Source organism: Danio aesculapii, chromosome 18 (genome assembly GCF_903798145.1).
Source record: "Danio aesculapii chromosome 18, fDanAes4.1, whole genome shotgun sequence".
Lineage (NCBI taxonomy): Eukaryota > Metazoa > Chordata > Actinopteri > Cypriniformes > Danionidae > Danio > Danio aesculapii.
Genome location: NC_079452.1, coordinates 26,863,121 through 26,880,584, shown reverse-complemented (window position 1 = coordinate 26,880,584; position 17,464 = coordinate 26,863,121). Strand labels below are relative to the sequence as shown.

Genomic DNA, 17,464 nt, shown 5'->3' with positions numbered 1-17,464 from the left:
CCTACATTTCTTGTGGAAATCATGAGACTTAATTTTGTGACTCTTTGATGAATAAAAAAAGTTAACAAGGACAAGATTTGCTTGAAATATTAATCTTTATGCATTTATTTGTCACTTTTTGGCAACAGTTCTTAATTATTCTACCGTTTTGATCAGTACTGTAAAACTTAAAGTGATCGTTCACCCAAAAATGAAAGTTCTGTCATCTTTACTCACCTTTTACTTGTTTCAAAACTTTATGAGATTATTTCTTCTGTTGAACACCAAAGAAGATATTTTGAAGAATGTTGGAAACCTGTAACCATTGACTTCCATAGTATTTATTTTTCCTTTTATGGAAGTCAATGGTTACAGGTTTCCTACATTTTTCTAAATATATTCTATTGTGTTCAACAGAAATCAATGGAGAAAATAGTTTTTCCTGCTTAATGACTCTTTGATGAATAAAAAAAGTTAATAAGGACAGGATTTGTTTAAAATATATATATTTATGCATTTATTTGTCACTTTTTGGCAATGGGTTATATATAATTAATTATTCTACCATTTTGATCATTACTGTAAAACTTAAAGGGACAGTTCACCCAAAACTGACAATTCATAATTTACCCTTTATTTGTTTCTAACCTTAATGAGTTTATTTTTTTTCTTTTAAATACAAAAGATATCTTTAAAAATACAGGTTGGAAACCTGTAACCTTTGACATGCATAGTATTTATTTTTACTTCAACGGAGGTCAACGGTTTCAGGTTTCTAACTATTTTATAAGTATCTTTTGTGCTCAACAGAAAATCAACGCAGAAAATAGTTATTCCTGTTTAAAATGTTTGTGGAAAAAGTAAATAAGGACAGAATTTGTTTGAAATATATCTTTATGCATTTATTTGTCACTTTTTAGCAACCGTTCTTAATTACTCAACCATTTTGATCAGTACTGTAAAACTTAAAGAGACAGTTCACCCAAAAATGAAAATTCTGTCAGTTTACCCTTTATTTGTTTCAAACCTTCTTAAGTGTTTTTCTTCTGTTGAACACAAAAGACGGTATTTTGAAGAATGTTGGAAACATGTAACCTTTGACATGCATAGTATTTATTTTTCCTTCAATGGAGGTCAACGGTCTACAGGTTTCAAACATTTTTCTAAATCTCTTCTTTTGTGTTCAACAGAAAATCAATGCAGAATTTCTTTTTTTAATTATATTTTCATAATTCTTTGACGGTTGAAAAAGGTTAAGGAGAACAGGATTTGTTTGAAAAATAAATCTTCATGCATTTATTTGTCAATTTTTGGTGAGGGTTCTTAATTACTCTACCATTTTGATCATTACTGTAAAACTTAAAGTGACAGTTCACACAAAAATGACAATTCTGTCATCATTTACTTGTTTTGAGTTTCTTCTGTTCAACACAAAAGAAGATATTTCCTGAAGAATGTTGGAAACCTGTAACCATTGACTTCCATAGTAATTATTCTTCCTTCTCAGGAAGTCAATGGTTACAGGTTTCCAACATTTTTCAAAATATCTTCTTCTGTTTAGAACCACTTGAGGGTGAGTAAATAGTGAATGAACTTTCATTTTTGGGTGAATTTTCTCTTTAATGGTTGGCAGTTTCCAAGATTATAATAATTTAGATTGTGTTCAACATTAGAAATAAACTCAAACAGATTTGAAACAAGCAGAGGGTGAGTAAACGGTGACAGATTTATTCATATATGTGTGAACTATCCCTTTAACAGCAACTGCAAACCTTCCATGTGAATAAGGATACTTAAAAATATAACAAAATATTCAAAAACAGCATACGTTTATGCAGGAACACTGGGAAAAGACTATTTAAGTGGGCTTTTTCATAAGAAAATGAAGCAGGAGTTGAATGTGACTGCTGAATCAAACACAATAAAGTCTCAATAAGAAAGTCAGTCTTAATTTCATGCTGACTTCACGACTGGTATTCAGCCCTTGTTCTCAGATGAGTTTCACAAACCGTAATAAACACTGAAATTCAGTTATTAGGCTGTAAATACAGGTGTAATTTTTCTTTTTTAGAAACAGATAAAAGCCAGTAAGTGTCTAATAATGCGGGAGGGACGGACAAACGATTTCATGTTGACATAACAAACTGATGGTATGTGACATGTGAACGCCATGCTGGTACACAAAGCAAACTACTAAATCAAGTGACCTTAAAAAGTGCTATCTGAATCTCTGGCCAAATATAAACTGTTTATCGGACAATCTTTAAAGCCATAGACAATATATTTAATACTGATGCATTAAAGAGTGACATGTGAAGATACAAAATAGGACAAGAAACGTTTAGTTTTGACTAAGAACGCTGATTGTTTACTTGAACTGAGATATAATGTCCTAGTGTTGATGTTCAGTGTTAAGTAGCTTAAAGCACTGACCTTGCACCCAAAATATCTTTCTTGGCCAAACCGATTCCAGCAATGATTTTGACCCTTAAGATTCTGGATTCATCCTAAAAGAAAGCACAAAAATATTCATTAAGCAACACACATGATAAAGAGAACGGATCGCTAAGTCAAGTTTTGTTGTAATATCTCCATAGTAAATTGATTTTTAGTAATAACTGATTAACTTTCACAGACAAGACTGATGTGAGGTTGTTAATTGATAATGTGCTTTTAATTAAGCTGCTCAACTTTAATAGTGGCATTCATGCAGAAGAACTACATTACCCATAATGCTGTACAGAAAGTTCGACCAATCAGAGAGTTGCAGCATGCAAAGCATATTAAACAATGCAAAATCAAACAAAAAGTGCTCAGGGGTAGCTTAAATAATGTGCTAATAATTCATTAGAATAAACAGCAGTCAGTCCACGGCACTTGAAAAAGAGGACTGACTTTTGCTGCATATTAAACTATTTTTAGCTCCGCCCACTGCCATGAAGCACAGCTTACTGACCAGGGGTGCGTTTCCGAAAACCATCGTTAGGTCACAAGTTCTGCCGTTGCAAACATAGTATGTTGATTTGGCATTTCTCAAATCCATCATTCCAACGAACATTCGCAAACTGCGTCGCAAACATCCAACTATAATGTCTAAAGCTGTAGTTAGAATCACATAGAATCACATAGTTCCATAGTCACATAGTTCCTGGCTGTGTTCTATTCCCAGTTATCCCCCCTATGCCCTATTCTTTAGAACATTCTAACATTTAAACTTGGAATAATATTTTTAAAAAGCATCACTCTTAAGCAGGTCGCACACCAGTAGCGCCACGCTGCGCCATGCATTTGAGAATTCTAAACATATGTTTCTATCAGGGTACACACACCGGCGCCGCAAGTCGGCGGCGCCCTGCCACGACTCAGAACACTGTTCATTTCTCTGCCGCGCCACAGAGCGCCATCTGATTAGTTTCATGTTAAATATCATGCAAATGTCCGCGTCTGGTGTGTGATACTTTTAACTGTCATGTGTCGCGGCGCCGAGCGGTGCTTCCGGTGTGCAAACGGCTTTAGGTGTAATTTGCTTTCAAACTATTTTTACAGTTCAGTTTTAGCGAACTTCATGTTTACGATTGCGCTTCCTTCGCAGTGCACTTTCAAAACATTTATGCCCTTTTGAACACAGCCGTGGCTCATGACGAAAGCTGTAGGTGACCTATTATTTAAAAGCGGAATTTACGTTACGTCTCCAAAGCTTGGGAAAACAAAAAACACAGCATACGTTAATGCTTTTAATGTATAGTGGGTTATTTATTAAGTATCTGTACTGTATATGACACGGGCCTGTTGGGTAGAACATTTCTGCAGTGGTGTCAAATTGTAAAAGTAGACTTTTCTAAAAAATAAAAAATAAACAAACAAACAAACAATATCCTTCTTAATAATAATAATAATAATAATAATAATCATCATCATCATTGGTATTATTGTTAAAGTAGGATTTTTTTTATTTCCTAATGAATAATAAATATTACATTTCATTTCTTAATAAATAGCCTCATTATTTATTTATTTATATATTTATATATGAGATTAGAATACGTGTTAGCTTTTGTAAGTGATTTTATGTTTTAGAATAGAAAATGTAATATTCTCAATAACATTTTTAAAGGTAACACAGGCGCTTTATGTGCCATTTACATATATTTCAATTAATATGGAAAGCGAGTGCATGCTTTTACCAAAACTAATACTGGATTTTTTTTAATGTGTGTGCGTGTAAAACAATATAATTTTCACAAAGAAATGATGGGGTTCTTCTCTAAAGTAGTTACTCCACCCTGTTTAGAGCATCATTATGGGCATTTCACGTTATAACTAACATGGTTCCAACAATGCATCTGCGACAGAGAAACTACGGGTTTTGGAAAACACTCGTCACTACATCGTTCTTTTCCCAAATGATGCATCATACTATGACAGTTTAGCCGCGAGTTACGTCGTTGTTTGGGAAACGCACCCCAGATCGAGTATATGCATTAAAAATAATTACTCATACCCAGTGGTGTAGTCCTAAAAAAAATGGGTGGTGTACTATTACCCACCCAATCCAAATTTTAAAAGTAGGCAAAGAAACGACGAAAGTCAATGTATCTTTGATTCATTTGATATATATATATATATATATATATATATATATATATATATATATATATATATATATATATATATATATATATATATATATATACACACATTCACTGTGGTTTGCTGACTAACTAAAAAACAAGTTCAGGAGCGGGATGCTGTCGCCGTTTTTATATCAAATTTAAAGGGGACTGAGGCGATTATTTAGTAGTGTACAAGTAATCGCAAAGGTGTTAGGGGGGCTGAATGGAAATATAGGAGGGCTAAAGCGACGCCCATGCTGTTTTATAATTTTACTTGAACGTTTCAGCGAGACTTCATTCAGCTGATTTGTTGTGATCTTCGAAAAACTCAAATACTCAATAGACAAAAATGAGGGAAGTCTAATCACCAAAACAAGTGAGTATACCGAGAGTATGATCCTCAGAAGTCGTAATACCCAAACCGTAGCTTGTGGAAAAAAGTAGGTATACTGAGGATACGTGCGTATAGCAAGGACTACACCACTGCTCATACCCATTATTTATGTCATAAATTGCTACACACTTAAAATATAGTGTTGTCTACAGATCGAATCAACAACTTTATTTGGATACACCTTAATAAAATGGGAATGGTGGGTGATATCAACAATTGTTTGTGGCACATTTGTATATGTGAGGGGGCAAACTTTTCAAGATGGGTGGTGACCATGGCGGCTATTTTGAAGTCGGCCATCTTGGTTCCAACTTCTGTTTTTTTCAATAGGAAGAGGGTCATGTGACACATCAAACTTATTGGGGATTTCACAAGAAAAACAATGGTGTGCTTGGTTTTAACGTAACTTTATTCATTCATGAGCCCCCTCACATATACTAATGTGCCACAAACAAGACGTTAATATCACCAACCATTCCTATTTTATTAAGGTGTATCCATATAAATGGTCCACCCTGTATTTATATTTCTCATAATTTTTCTTATGATCTGAGTGTGTCATTAGCATTGATTCATGGGAAATGTAGTTTTTTCCTTTAATAAATCAATTAAGATCACAGTCTACGACCTCACAGTTATTCTTTTATATCTAATGTTGTGATTTTACAATAGCTGCTTGGTCTGTTATACGGTTTAAAACAATTTCAATATGATTTTTTTTTTATTATTACTTTTTTTATTGATTATTATTACTAAAGGAAATAATCGCTTCTTGAACCAGAACTAATACACTCTATTAAACAGCCTGGATGTGTAAAAATGACTGAGACTCCTTTAAAAAGGCTCAATGACATGCATACAAATTTCCTCCTGAAACAGGAAACTGTGGTGTGACACTTTGATCCTTAAGCGGGAAAGACATCCTTATTACAGAGAGATCTCGAGTCGCAAAATAATGATGTCATCAATAATGTGTATACATTAAGATGTGTGTGTGTGTGTGTGTGTGTGTGTGTGTGTGTGTGTAAATTTACTTAACTATTATTTCCTTTTATCAGAGGGTGGGGAGGGGGTTAAAGAGATTCACCTTTTCACTTGTTTCAAACCTTTATGAGTTTCTTTCGTCTGTTGGACGATATTTTGAAGAAAGTGGAAAAACCTGTAACCATTCACTTCCATAGTGTATGTTTTCCTAATATGAAAGTCAATGTTTACAGGTTTTCGGCTATCGTTAAAATATCTTACTTGGTGTGCAGCACTAAAAAAACTGAGAAGAAACACTTTAGAAGTACTTGAGGTAGAGAAAATACAGATTTTTGGGAGAACTATCACTTTAAGATTAGGGATGAGGCCCTACTTGAGGGGTTATGTAGTGACAAAAGCTAAAAAACGACCATATTTTTATGTCTTTACGACATGTGTGCTGTTTATATCCAGAAATGTGTCACTCATTAATTATTAAAGAGCTGAAAAAACAATAAATATGCATTACATATTAAATGTGATTAAATTACAAAGATGTATATAATAAACACGTGACGTCATATGGTATGCCATCATATAAGCCCTCACAAGATACTGTAAATGTTGCGCAATACTTAACTTGAATCACGAGACGGCAATTTGATTGTGGAACTGATAAACAGCCATATTTATGATCAGACCAAATAAATCCCATCACATCCCATAGTAAACGTGGAGTTACAGGTCTGTTATGTGCCATAATACACACACCGCACGTCATATTTAGGATTACAGTTATTTTAACACAAAGTGGAGCAGAACTTCCTGTCGGAGACCCAACGGATAGCACATAGGAGCGGATGTTTATGCATTATGATCATTTCTATGACTGATATAATAACACATCACATGGTATGACAGCTGAATTTATTTACCTCATCGGTTTGGAGTCCTCGAACCTCCGGGAGTTGCGCGGCCATGTTCATGTTCCGTGCCAGAATGACAACCTGCGTCGATTTTGTCACCAGAAAAAAAACTACTAAATCCGTAGATGTCAAAGAGAACGTTGCGTTTCGGCGGAAATCGGTTCCCCGGAGATGTCACGAGCAGAAAGGCGTTAGCTTGTCAAATGCATCGTTGAAACTACGCCGTTTGACATCCTTTCAGCGCGCTTCTTCCTCGACACGCCCCCCACGGCGTGGCTCACGCCCACTACGTCCCCCGTCACGCCCCCTTTATGAGCGTTCACGTGAACGGTGTCATAACATCAGGGGTGTACGTTGAACTGCGTTTACGTAAAATTACCTCTGTTTTACCTTTCATTCAACATTTCCAATCGGTTCATCTTTCAAATTAGATATAATGAATGTTTTTTATAATTGTCTGCCTTAAATAGATAGATAGATAGATAGATAGATAGATAGATAGATAGATAGATAGATAGATAGATAGATAGATAGATAGATAGATAGATAGATAGATAGATAGATAGATAGATGCACTACGTTGCATTAATTCATCTTGAACTGTACATACCCACTGTACATATACATTAATTGAACATTAATTATGTTCATATCTATCTGCATACCTCTGATCATTAATAGCAAGCGGTACATATACTCATCTATTGTAAATCTCTGTTCATAGTTAATACAACCTGGATAATGTTAATAGTACATCCGTGTGTAAATATCACCTTAGTTTTCTGGAACTGCACTTACACTTGCTGCCATTGCACTCCTGGTTAGACCTAAATTGCATTTCGTTGCCCTGTTCTTGTACATAATGAGAATAAAGTTGAATTTTAATCTAATCATCTAATTTAATCTAGATAACGTTAGATAGAAAGTATGTAAGCATATGAGTAGCATAATTCATTTTGAAATGTAATATGCAAAATGGCAATGCAATATGTTAAATGGCAATGTATTTCTGTATTTCACTTAGCATTTTCCAAGACATATGTGCAATGTTTGGTGCAAAATGAAAATGAAATTACATCGTTTGCATTGCTCATTTCAAGCTGAATTTGATGTGTATAAAGTACAAGCAGAAACAGTAGCAAAATGATCACAGTGTATGCTGAAAATGCAATCCTGCGTTTCCTGGACGTGAGTGTAAATGCAGTTAGGACAAATAACATTTAAATGATAATTTTGCTAGTTTCTGCTTGTACTTCATACACATCAAATTCAGTTTGTGTATTGCATTTTCAATTTAATTTTGCATCTTATAAATCATTAAAATGTGGATACACTTTACATATTAAAACTGTGTTTGAAATGATAAATGCAAACGATATAATTTAATTTTCATTTTGCACCAAACTTTGCACATATGTTTTGGAAAATGCAAATTGATATAGAGAAATACATTGCCATTTAACATATTGCATTGCCATTTTGCATATTACAATTCACAATTAAGTATGCTACTCATTTGCTTCTATAATAGAAAGAAAGAAAGCTACAATAAATTAGACTGATTAATTTGTTTGTGGATATTTAGTGGCTTTCTTCTCTCAATCATGGTAAAATCGTACCTTTGACCCATGTGCTTTCTCGCTTGTTCGTACAGTTATGTGTTCGTTTCACCTTCAGCCAATCACTGCAAAGCACAGCTCACTCTTACCCAATCAAATCTATTGCTTTCGTCGTCCCACCCATTCACGCGTTTCCTAGGAAGTAGACGTTACACACGCTTTGCTGTCGATTGTGGAGGTATGTATTTATTTATTTCAATATATTAAAAGGTTAAACGTTTCACAGACGACACTGCACACATTATGTTATGTCTTTAATAAGTCCTGCGTATGTTAAGCGCGCACGTTGATGCTGTATTGCTCGATTAAGAGTTTGACTTGAGTCCGCGAAGAAAGTGATTATTTTCTGCACTGTTTACATTCTGTTTAAAAGCACAACCATTTACTAAACCTGCATGAGCATTAAACATCCTCTGTGTCTTGTAACAAAATCACGTGTAGGTCCTTTTTTCCTCCATTTCTGCAGTGCATCTTAACACAATGGAAGTCAATAGAAAGGGCAACAGCTTCCTCATAACCGGCGGAGGAGGCTATTTTGGATTCCGGTGAGATTTTAAGAGATCTTTTTATCAATCCATTAAGTCTTTCCTCCAATTTCCCTCATATAACCCCAGTAATAGAATCTACTCAATCCACTAGATGGAGCCAGCACACTACAGTAAACTACTTGTATGCCTGGACTTTGACCTTTTTTGATCATAAAACAGTTTACAATAAAATATTGCATCTACTTTAAAACTTAGAACATTAGAAATAAAATACAGCAATGGTGTTACATTATGTATATAACAGTTTAAAGAACAAAAACCAGTAATATATATATATATATATATATATATATATATATATATATATATATATATATATATATATGGTAAAAATTAGGACAAAAACCTGAGGGACAATTATTATACACTACCTGACATAAGTCTTGTCGCCTATCCAAGTTTTAGGAACAGCAAATAATAACTTGACTTCTAGTTGATCATTTGGCTTAAATGAAAGGCAAAGACCTCTAGATTACGCTTATTTTTCTCAAATGAAATCTGATCATGCCTTGATTATTAATGATTTCATTAGGACAGTAAGGTCTGACTTTGCTTAGTCAAAAGTTTTGAACAGAAATAATGTCCAGTCTAGAATATGTGGTCATGCTGCAGTGGAAACAGAATGAATATTGTGTCTGACTCCATCATGAGCTTGGAGGACTGCATCCATACATCTCTGCAATGACTCAAATCACTGATTAATAAAGTCATCTGGAATGGCAAAGAAAGCGTTCTTGCAGGACTCCCAGAGTTCATCAAGACTCTTTGGATTCATCTTCAATGCCTCCTCTTTCATCTTACCCCAGACATGCTCAATAATATTCATGTCTGGTGACTGGGCTGGCCAATCCTGAAGCACCTTGACCTTCTTTGCTTTCGGGAGCTTTGATGTGAAGGCTGAAGTATGAGGAGGAGCGCTATCCTGCTGGAGAATTTGCCCTCTCCTGTGGTTTGTAATGTAATGGGCAGCACAAATGTTTTGATACCTCAGGCTGTTGATGTTGCAGATCTCTCACATGCCCCTATACTGAATGTAACCCCAAACCATGATTTTTCCGTCACCAAACTTGACTGATTTCTGTGAGAATCTTGGCTCTTTGCGGGTTCCAGTAGGTCTTCTGCAGTATTTGTGATGATTGGGATGCAGATCAACAGATGATTCAGCAGATAAATCCACCTTCTGACACTTTTCCTAATGATCAACTAGAAGTCAAGTTATTATTTGTTGTTCTTACAGCTGGGATCCATGACAAGACTTTTGTCAGGTAGTGTATACGGATATACTTCGAAAGCCATATTTGACTTTTAACAGATTTTAATTTTTCATGCCCAAGATAAAATATATTACTTATAGTCAACTAAAACAGCCAGTATTGGACTATTTTTCCAAAAATGTACACTTGTGAATAAAAAAGCTTGCCCATTACAATAAAAAATGAGCAATGTACTGAATGCAAGCTTTAGAATTGTAATAAAATAAAATTATGACAAAAGTAATTAAAGAAATTTCAACATTTATCTTTTCTGAGAGATAGGTACACAGTTCAGTATAAAATAGATTCACTCAAAACAGTACATTCACAAAATAGATGAATGTTTCTTCCAAGTCACAAAATGTACATTTGTTTATTGATATTGAGCATATACAGTGCATCCGGAAAGTATTCATAGTGAAACATTTTTTTCATGTTACAGCTTTATTCCAAAATGGATAAACTCATTCATTTCCTCAACATTTTACACACAATCCCCCATAATGACAATGTGAAAAAAGATTTTAAATATCAAATTTATTAAAAATAAAAAGCTGTAAAATCACATGTACATCAGTATTCAGCCTTTGGCGTTAAGCTCTAAATTGAGCTCAGGTACATTCTGTTCCCACTGATCATTCTTGAGATGTTTCAGCAGCTTCATTGGAGTTCACCTGTGGTCAATTCAGTTGATTGGGCATGATTTGAAAAGGCATACACCTGTCTATATAAGGTCTCAGGGTTGACAGTGCATGTCAAAGCACAAACCAAGCATGAAGACAAAGGAATTGTCTGTAGACCTCCAAGACAGGCACAAGGCTGGGGAAGGTTACAGAAACATTTCTGCTGCTCTGAAAGTTCCAATGAGCACAGCGGCCTCCATCATCCGTAAGTGGAAGATGTTTGAACCACCAGGACTCGTCCTAGAGCTGGCCGGCCATCTAAGCTGAGTGATCAGAGGAAAAGGGCCTTTGTCAGAGAGGTGGTAAATAACCTGAGGGTCACTCTGTCTGAGCTCCAGCGTTCTTCTGTGGAGAGAGGAGAACCTTACAGAAGGACAACCATCTGTGCAGCAATCCACCAATCAGGCCTGTATGGTAGAGTGGCCAGACGGAAGCCACTCCCAAAAGTTTGCCAAAAGGCATCTGAAGGACTCTCAGACCATCAGAAACTAAACTCTCTGGTCTGACGAGACTAAAATTGAACTCTTTGGAGTGAATGCCAGGCGTTACGTTATAGAAAACCAGGCAGCGCTCATCACCAGGCTAATAGCATCCCTACAGTGAAGCATGGTGGTGGCAGCATCATGCTGTTGGGATGTTTTTCAGCAGCAGGAACTGGAAGACTAGTCAGGATAGAGGGAAAGATGAATGCAGCAATGTACAGAGACATCCTGAATGAAAACCTGCTTCAGAGTGCTCTTGACCACAGACTGGGGCGAGAGTTCATCTTCCAGCCGGACAATGACCCAAAGCACACCGCCAAAATATCAATGGAGTGGCTTCACATCAACTCAGTGAATTTCCTTGAGTGGCCCAGCCAGAGCCCTGATCCAAATCCTATTAAACATCTCTGATTTTCAGAGTTCTGAAAATGACATCGTACATCGTCGCGTCCTATCCAACCTGATTGAGCTTGAGAGATACTGCAAAGAGGGTCATTATGGGGTATTGTGTTCAGAATTTTAAGGAAATAAATGAGTTTAATCCATTTTGGAAAAGGCTGTTACATAAAAAATGTGGAAAAAGGGAAGCGCTATGAACACTTTCCGGATGCACTGTAGATACTAAGTATACCATTACAAGGATTTCATCTATGTAATGTTTTATATTTTATCATTTCTTTTACTTTGTTAGTTGGCAAATATTTATTTTTAATTTAAATTTGCGTGTGCAAATTTGTTTCTTTTCCAGCCTCGCCTGCGCTCTCCTCAAAACCTCCTCTAATGTTGTCCTGTTTGATGTGAGTCCGCCAATCCAAGATCTCCCCGAGGGTCTGATATTCATGCAAGCAGACATCCGGGATTACGCACAGGTAGAAAAAGCTGTTCGTGGCGCTCACTGCGTGTTCCACATCGCCTCCTATGGGATGTCAGGACGGGAACAGCTCAATCGCAAACTCATCGAAGAAGTGAACGTCAAGGGTACAGAGAACATCCTGCAGGCCTGCGTGGCACACGGCGTCCCGCGACTGATCTACACGAGCACATTTAACGTAGTATTCGGAGGTCAGGAGATTAAGAATGGAGATGAAAGCCTCCCTTATTTGCCTTTGCACCTGCATCCTGATCACTACTCCAGAACTAAGTCCATAGCAGAAATGAAGGTATTAAAAGCCAACAATTCGGCGCTAAATAAAACCACAGGTGTCCTCAGAACTTGCGCACTGCGTCCTGCTGGAATATATGGGCCTGGGGAGCAAAGACACCTTCCTAGGATTGTTAGTTATATTGAGAACGGGATTTTCAGATTTGTGTATGGTGATCCTGATAGTCTTGTGGAGTTTGTTCATGTGGATAATCTAGTCTCCGCGCATCTGTTAGCTGCTGATGCGTTATCTGAAAAAAAGCAGTACCGTGCCGCCGGACAGGCTTATTTTATATCCGACGGAAGGCCTGTGAATAATTTTGAGTTTTTCAGACCTTTGGTGGAGGGTTTGGGATATTCGTTCCCCACTCTCCGACTGCCTTTATCGATGATATACTTCTTTGCATTCCTAACGGAGATGGTTCATTTCGTTGTGGGTCGGATTTATAACTTCCAGCCGCTGCTGACCCGTACTGAGGTCTACAAGACTGGCGTCACGCACTATTTCAGTATGCGTAAGGCTCGGGAGGAGCTGGGATACGAGCCTAAACTGTATGACCTGGAAGATGTTGTGCAATGGTTTCGAGCCAGAGGTCACGGGAAAAAGCGCAGCCGGTCGTCAATTAGGAAACTAATTTTAGATGTTTTCGTGGTGGTTGCATTCGTAGCTGTGCTTCTCTCCTGCCTTCCGGTTGTGGGACAGTAAAATGCATGGTTTTAGTGTAGTGCTGTGCCTCATGTGAGGTTTATACTGATTTGATTTGTTAGTTTTAAAATCATTTATGTTCATATAAGGGATTTTATACTATATATGCTGGTAAATTATGTTTTAATTATGGTTTATAAAAAACAGCATCATGTCTTGTTGTTGTTTTTTTGCTTATTTTAGTATCTGCTTATTGTGCAAAATAAAAAAACACACAATATAGAAAACAATACCTGACTGGTGAAACAAATGTGCTATATATGTGATGTAAATGAATATAACATCAATAATATTTAATAAAATTGATATTTAATAAGATAAATATATAAATGTTAATATTTTAAGATATTTATTCAGCTCACCTGGCTCATAAATATACATTTATTTATTTTATATCCATATATACCCCTCAGTCTATCTTTTAAGTTCATATTTTTAATAAGAAGCTCTACGGTATTATATTTGTGCATATGCATTAGATTAGTCAGTACTGAAGCCAAATCTGGAGCTAATCTATCAAAATAACTCACGATAACGGTCCAAAAACTAGTACAGCCAAATTTATATTTTATAAAAGATATTAAATGCAAATTTTAAAAAAGAGGAAAAATCAAGAGAAGCAAAAAAAAAAAACGACAAATTATTTGAAATTTTGTAAGTTGTAATGTTTTTTTGCAATATTTTTCTTGAATTTATTTGTATTATCTTTCCATATTATTCTAAATATGTTTGATGACTAAAATGAAATTTTAATAAACATATCTGTTTAATAAATATGTCTTGTTTAAATGCACCAAAATACATTCACTGAGAAATGGAGAAAAATATTCATTTTCAAAATGGGGTGTATATATACATTTTTTTAAGCTGAATTTTCATCATCATTACCACAGACTGCTGTGTCACATGATCCTTCAGAAATCATTATAGTATGATGCTTTACTTCTCTTTTAGGACTCTATTATTAAATATATTATTTTTTTATCAATGCAAAATATATTTACAGCAAGAAAATATTTTTTCATCGGTGCAGAAAATTGTTTTTGCTGCTTAATATTTTTGTGGAAATCATGATAATCCACTATACTATTTGTTATATACAGTAGTCAACATTTGAAGTGGATCAAAAAGGTTTTTCAAAATTGTCTCAAGTCAATTTAATAGTTGTTTAATAGTTTTATGACAAAGATTTTGATCCACTTCAAATTGTTGACTCCTACTGTATATGTGATGTTAACTAATATAACATCAAGAAAATACCTAAACATTTGTAATAAACAGACATTTCCTTCAGCTTTAAAACACAACACAATGCAGGGCATAATTTAAAATATGGCCAATCCCTTAAAGGCCACCTATGATGAAAATCCTCTTTTGTAAGCTGTTTGGACAGAACTATGTGCAGGTATAGTGTGTCCTCAGTCATATTGGGGTGATAGAAACACAATAAGTCTCTTTTTTTGAGGCCAACCACAACGTGATGTTGGAGTACGGTTTCCCCGCCCACCGAATAGATTGACAGTGCCATATTAACATATCTCTAGCGTGTATAATCATATCAAAGGACATGCGCAAAGCAACTGAATTGAATTGAATTAAATTGAACTGGGATTAAAAGATCTGTTCAGCTCTCTGTGATCATCAATCATCATCAAATGTGATCAAGAGTGAGTTTTACAAGTTTAAAATGTTTTTAAAACTGCATGTTTGTTATGAATTACATTTTACCGTCTTAAATCATCGCCACAGCTGTGTGTCAGGATGATTATAAAAGAAGATGCTTCAATCCTGGTTTGTGGACGTTAAATCAGGTTTATTTTGTATATTAACCAACCCAGGCTCATTCTGAATACGTACCTCCACGGACGTTTCTGGAGACCACGAATTACGCCCTGGCGGCACGTTTTTCTGCATTTTTTGTATTCACGAATACACCAGAGGTCGCCGTGTACGCTTTTCGAGATCTCAAATTTCCCTCGCCAGTGCCATTTGCGCCTGCTGTTCTCCCGTAAACCCACCAGAGGCCGCTGTCGACTCACTTTTGGACAGACTTTCTGACTGACTGAGCGAACGATCGGCTGACCCAACCACCCGCTTCCCTAAACCCAACCAACACATTTCAAATGCAATCCAAAAAAATAAAAGCCCTCGTCTGTATTTTTTTTTTACCACATCCTCACCCTGCTATTCACTTGTTTGTTTTATATTTTGGATTCTGTTATTGTCCTACCTTCTTTCTGGAACCGCTCTTCACCGGACTCGAACACCCGTCTTCCTGGTCAACTCCTCTCTGCATCTCAAATCCGCCGACGGACGTGGCACGCTAACGGGACAAACTAGTTGCAGCTGGAATGCCGTCCATATGGAGGTCAGCTGGTAAGCGCAAAAAGGAACGGCGTCACACCACCCCGTAGCGTTCGTTTAAAGAAATTAAATGCAGCCATACGTACCTCCGCCTACGTAATTCGCTGTCTCCAGAAACGTCCGCAGAGCTACGTTTTCACAATGAGCCTGTGTTGATATTAACACAACAGATATCCATACAGCAGTGGATAGTAATGTGTATCCTGTCACAATTGCCGTGCAAAAACCGCACAAAGTTAAATGTGCATGCTCTGTGTGGGTGTGTGTATGAACTTTGTAACGACATTGTGTGTGACTCATGGAAATCTTGAATTAACTCCACAACAAATACATTAAATAATCATTAGTAAAGTTCTTACTGTAGTATTTCTCACAAACGTTATATGAGATCTGCTTCCTTCATGTCTGTCACTGTGCTGTTTATCTGACACAGCCGAGGCGGAGATTGAGGCACACCCTGACAGGCATGTGGGAACGGTGGGCGGGGAGAAACAGCATTAAAAGCACAGGCAACAAAAACAACCACAAGATGCTCAGAGATGAAAATTCCAAACTTCTGAAAGGTATAATAAATAATCTGATGGGTGTTTTGAGCTGAAGCTTTACAGACACATTATGGAGACACAAAAGACTTTAGCCTAAATATTTAAAAAGGAGTAAAATAGGTGCCCTTTAATATTAAAATCTGCATAAAATCTAAATTTACAGTGTTTATATTCAGTGCACACCCTGTTTGTCCTAAAGTGAACAATTAATCTGTGCAGGTTAATCTACTAAAAATGTTTGTTTTGGTAATCTGTAATCAAAATCTTCTTCCGCTCGGAAATGGCAGTCTTTCTCTGACATCAGTTTGACCGATTGGCAGAAATATACTTGCGTCTCCAACCATTAGTTCACTGTAAGTGAAAGACGAGAGGAGGAGCTCAAAAATAATTCTTTGCCCCCTCTTAAATATTCAATTTCCGTTTCAAATACTTCATCATAATGAAATTAAAGTCTACAACTTCCGGTTCACGCAGACTTTTACAGTACACTTGAGATTCAAAAAGCATCTTGATTCTCAGGTAAAGCAGGAGAATATTGATTTCTGTATAAAGAGTTATACTATCAATGTTTACAGCGCTTCCGGAAAGTATTCATAGCGCTTCACTTTTTCCACATTTTTTGTTTTGTTACAGCCTTATACCAAAATGGATTAAGTTCATTACCTCTATTCATTCAGTACCTCTCAAGCTCCATCAGGTTGAATGGGAAACGATGGTGTACAGTCATTTTCAGATCTCTCCAGAGATGTTCAATAGGATTTAGGTCTGGGCTCTGGCTGGGCCACTCAAGGACATTCACCAAGTTGTTGTGAAGCCACTCCATTGATATTTTGGCGGTGTGCTTTGGGTCATTGTCCTGCTTGAAGATGAACCGTCACCCCAGTCTGAGGTCAAGAGCACTCTGAAGCAGGTCTTCATTCAGGATCTCTCTGTACATTGCTGCATTCATCTTTCCCTCTATCCTGACTAGTCTTCCAGTTCCTGCTGCTGAAAAACATCATGCATGATGCAGCCACCACCATGCTTCACTGTAGGGATGGTATTAGCCTGGTGATGAGCGCTGCCTGGTTTTCTCCAAACATAACGCCTGGCATTCACTCCAAAGAGTTCAACTTGAGTCTCATCAGACCAGAGGATTTGGTTTCTTATGGTCTGAGAGTCCTTCAGATGCCCTTTGGCAAACTCCAGGCGGGGAGTGGCTTCCGTCTGGCCACTCTACCATACAGGCCTGATTGGTGGATTGCTGCA

At 36.6% G+C, this 17,464-nt stretch overlaps 2 protein-coding genes across 2 annotated transcripts in view; one reads left to right on the top strand and one right to left on the bottom strand.

Annotated features, from left to right (window-relative positions):
- nedd4a (NEDD4 E3 ubiquitin protein ligase a) overlaps positions 1-7,137 on the bottom strand; it is a 126,236-nt gene extending 119,099 nt beyond the window's left edge. The window contains exons 1-2 of the mRNA XM_056478944.1: positions 6,885-7,137; positions 2,413-2,486 (exon numbers count right to left, since the gene is read on the bottom strand). Of these exons, the coding sequence (XP_056334919.1) occupies positions 2,413-2,486; positions 6,885-6,935 (125 nt within the window). The 5' untranslated portion in view covers positions 6,936-7,137. The remainder of the gene's footprint in view (positions 1-2,412; positions 2,487-6,884) is intronic.
- Positions 7,138-8,622: 1,485 nt separating this feature from the next.
- sdr42e1 (short chain dehydrogenase/reductase family 42E, member 1) lies at positions 8,623-14,059 on the top strand. The gene is made up of 3 exons (XM_056478365.1): positions 8,623-8,672; positions 8,961-9,039; positions 12,209-14,059. The coding sequence occupies exons 2-3, from the start codon at positions 8,975-8,977 to the stop codon at positions 13,305-13,307; spliced, it is 1,164 nt and encodes a 387-aa protein (XP_056334340.1). The 5' UTR covers positions 8,623-8,672; positions 8,961-8,974; the 3' UTR covers positions 13,308-14,059.
- The last annotated feature ends 3,405 nt before the right edge of the window (positions 14,060-17,464 follow it).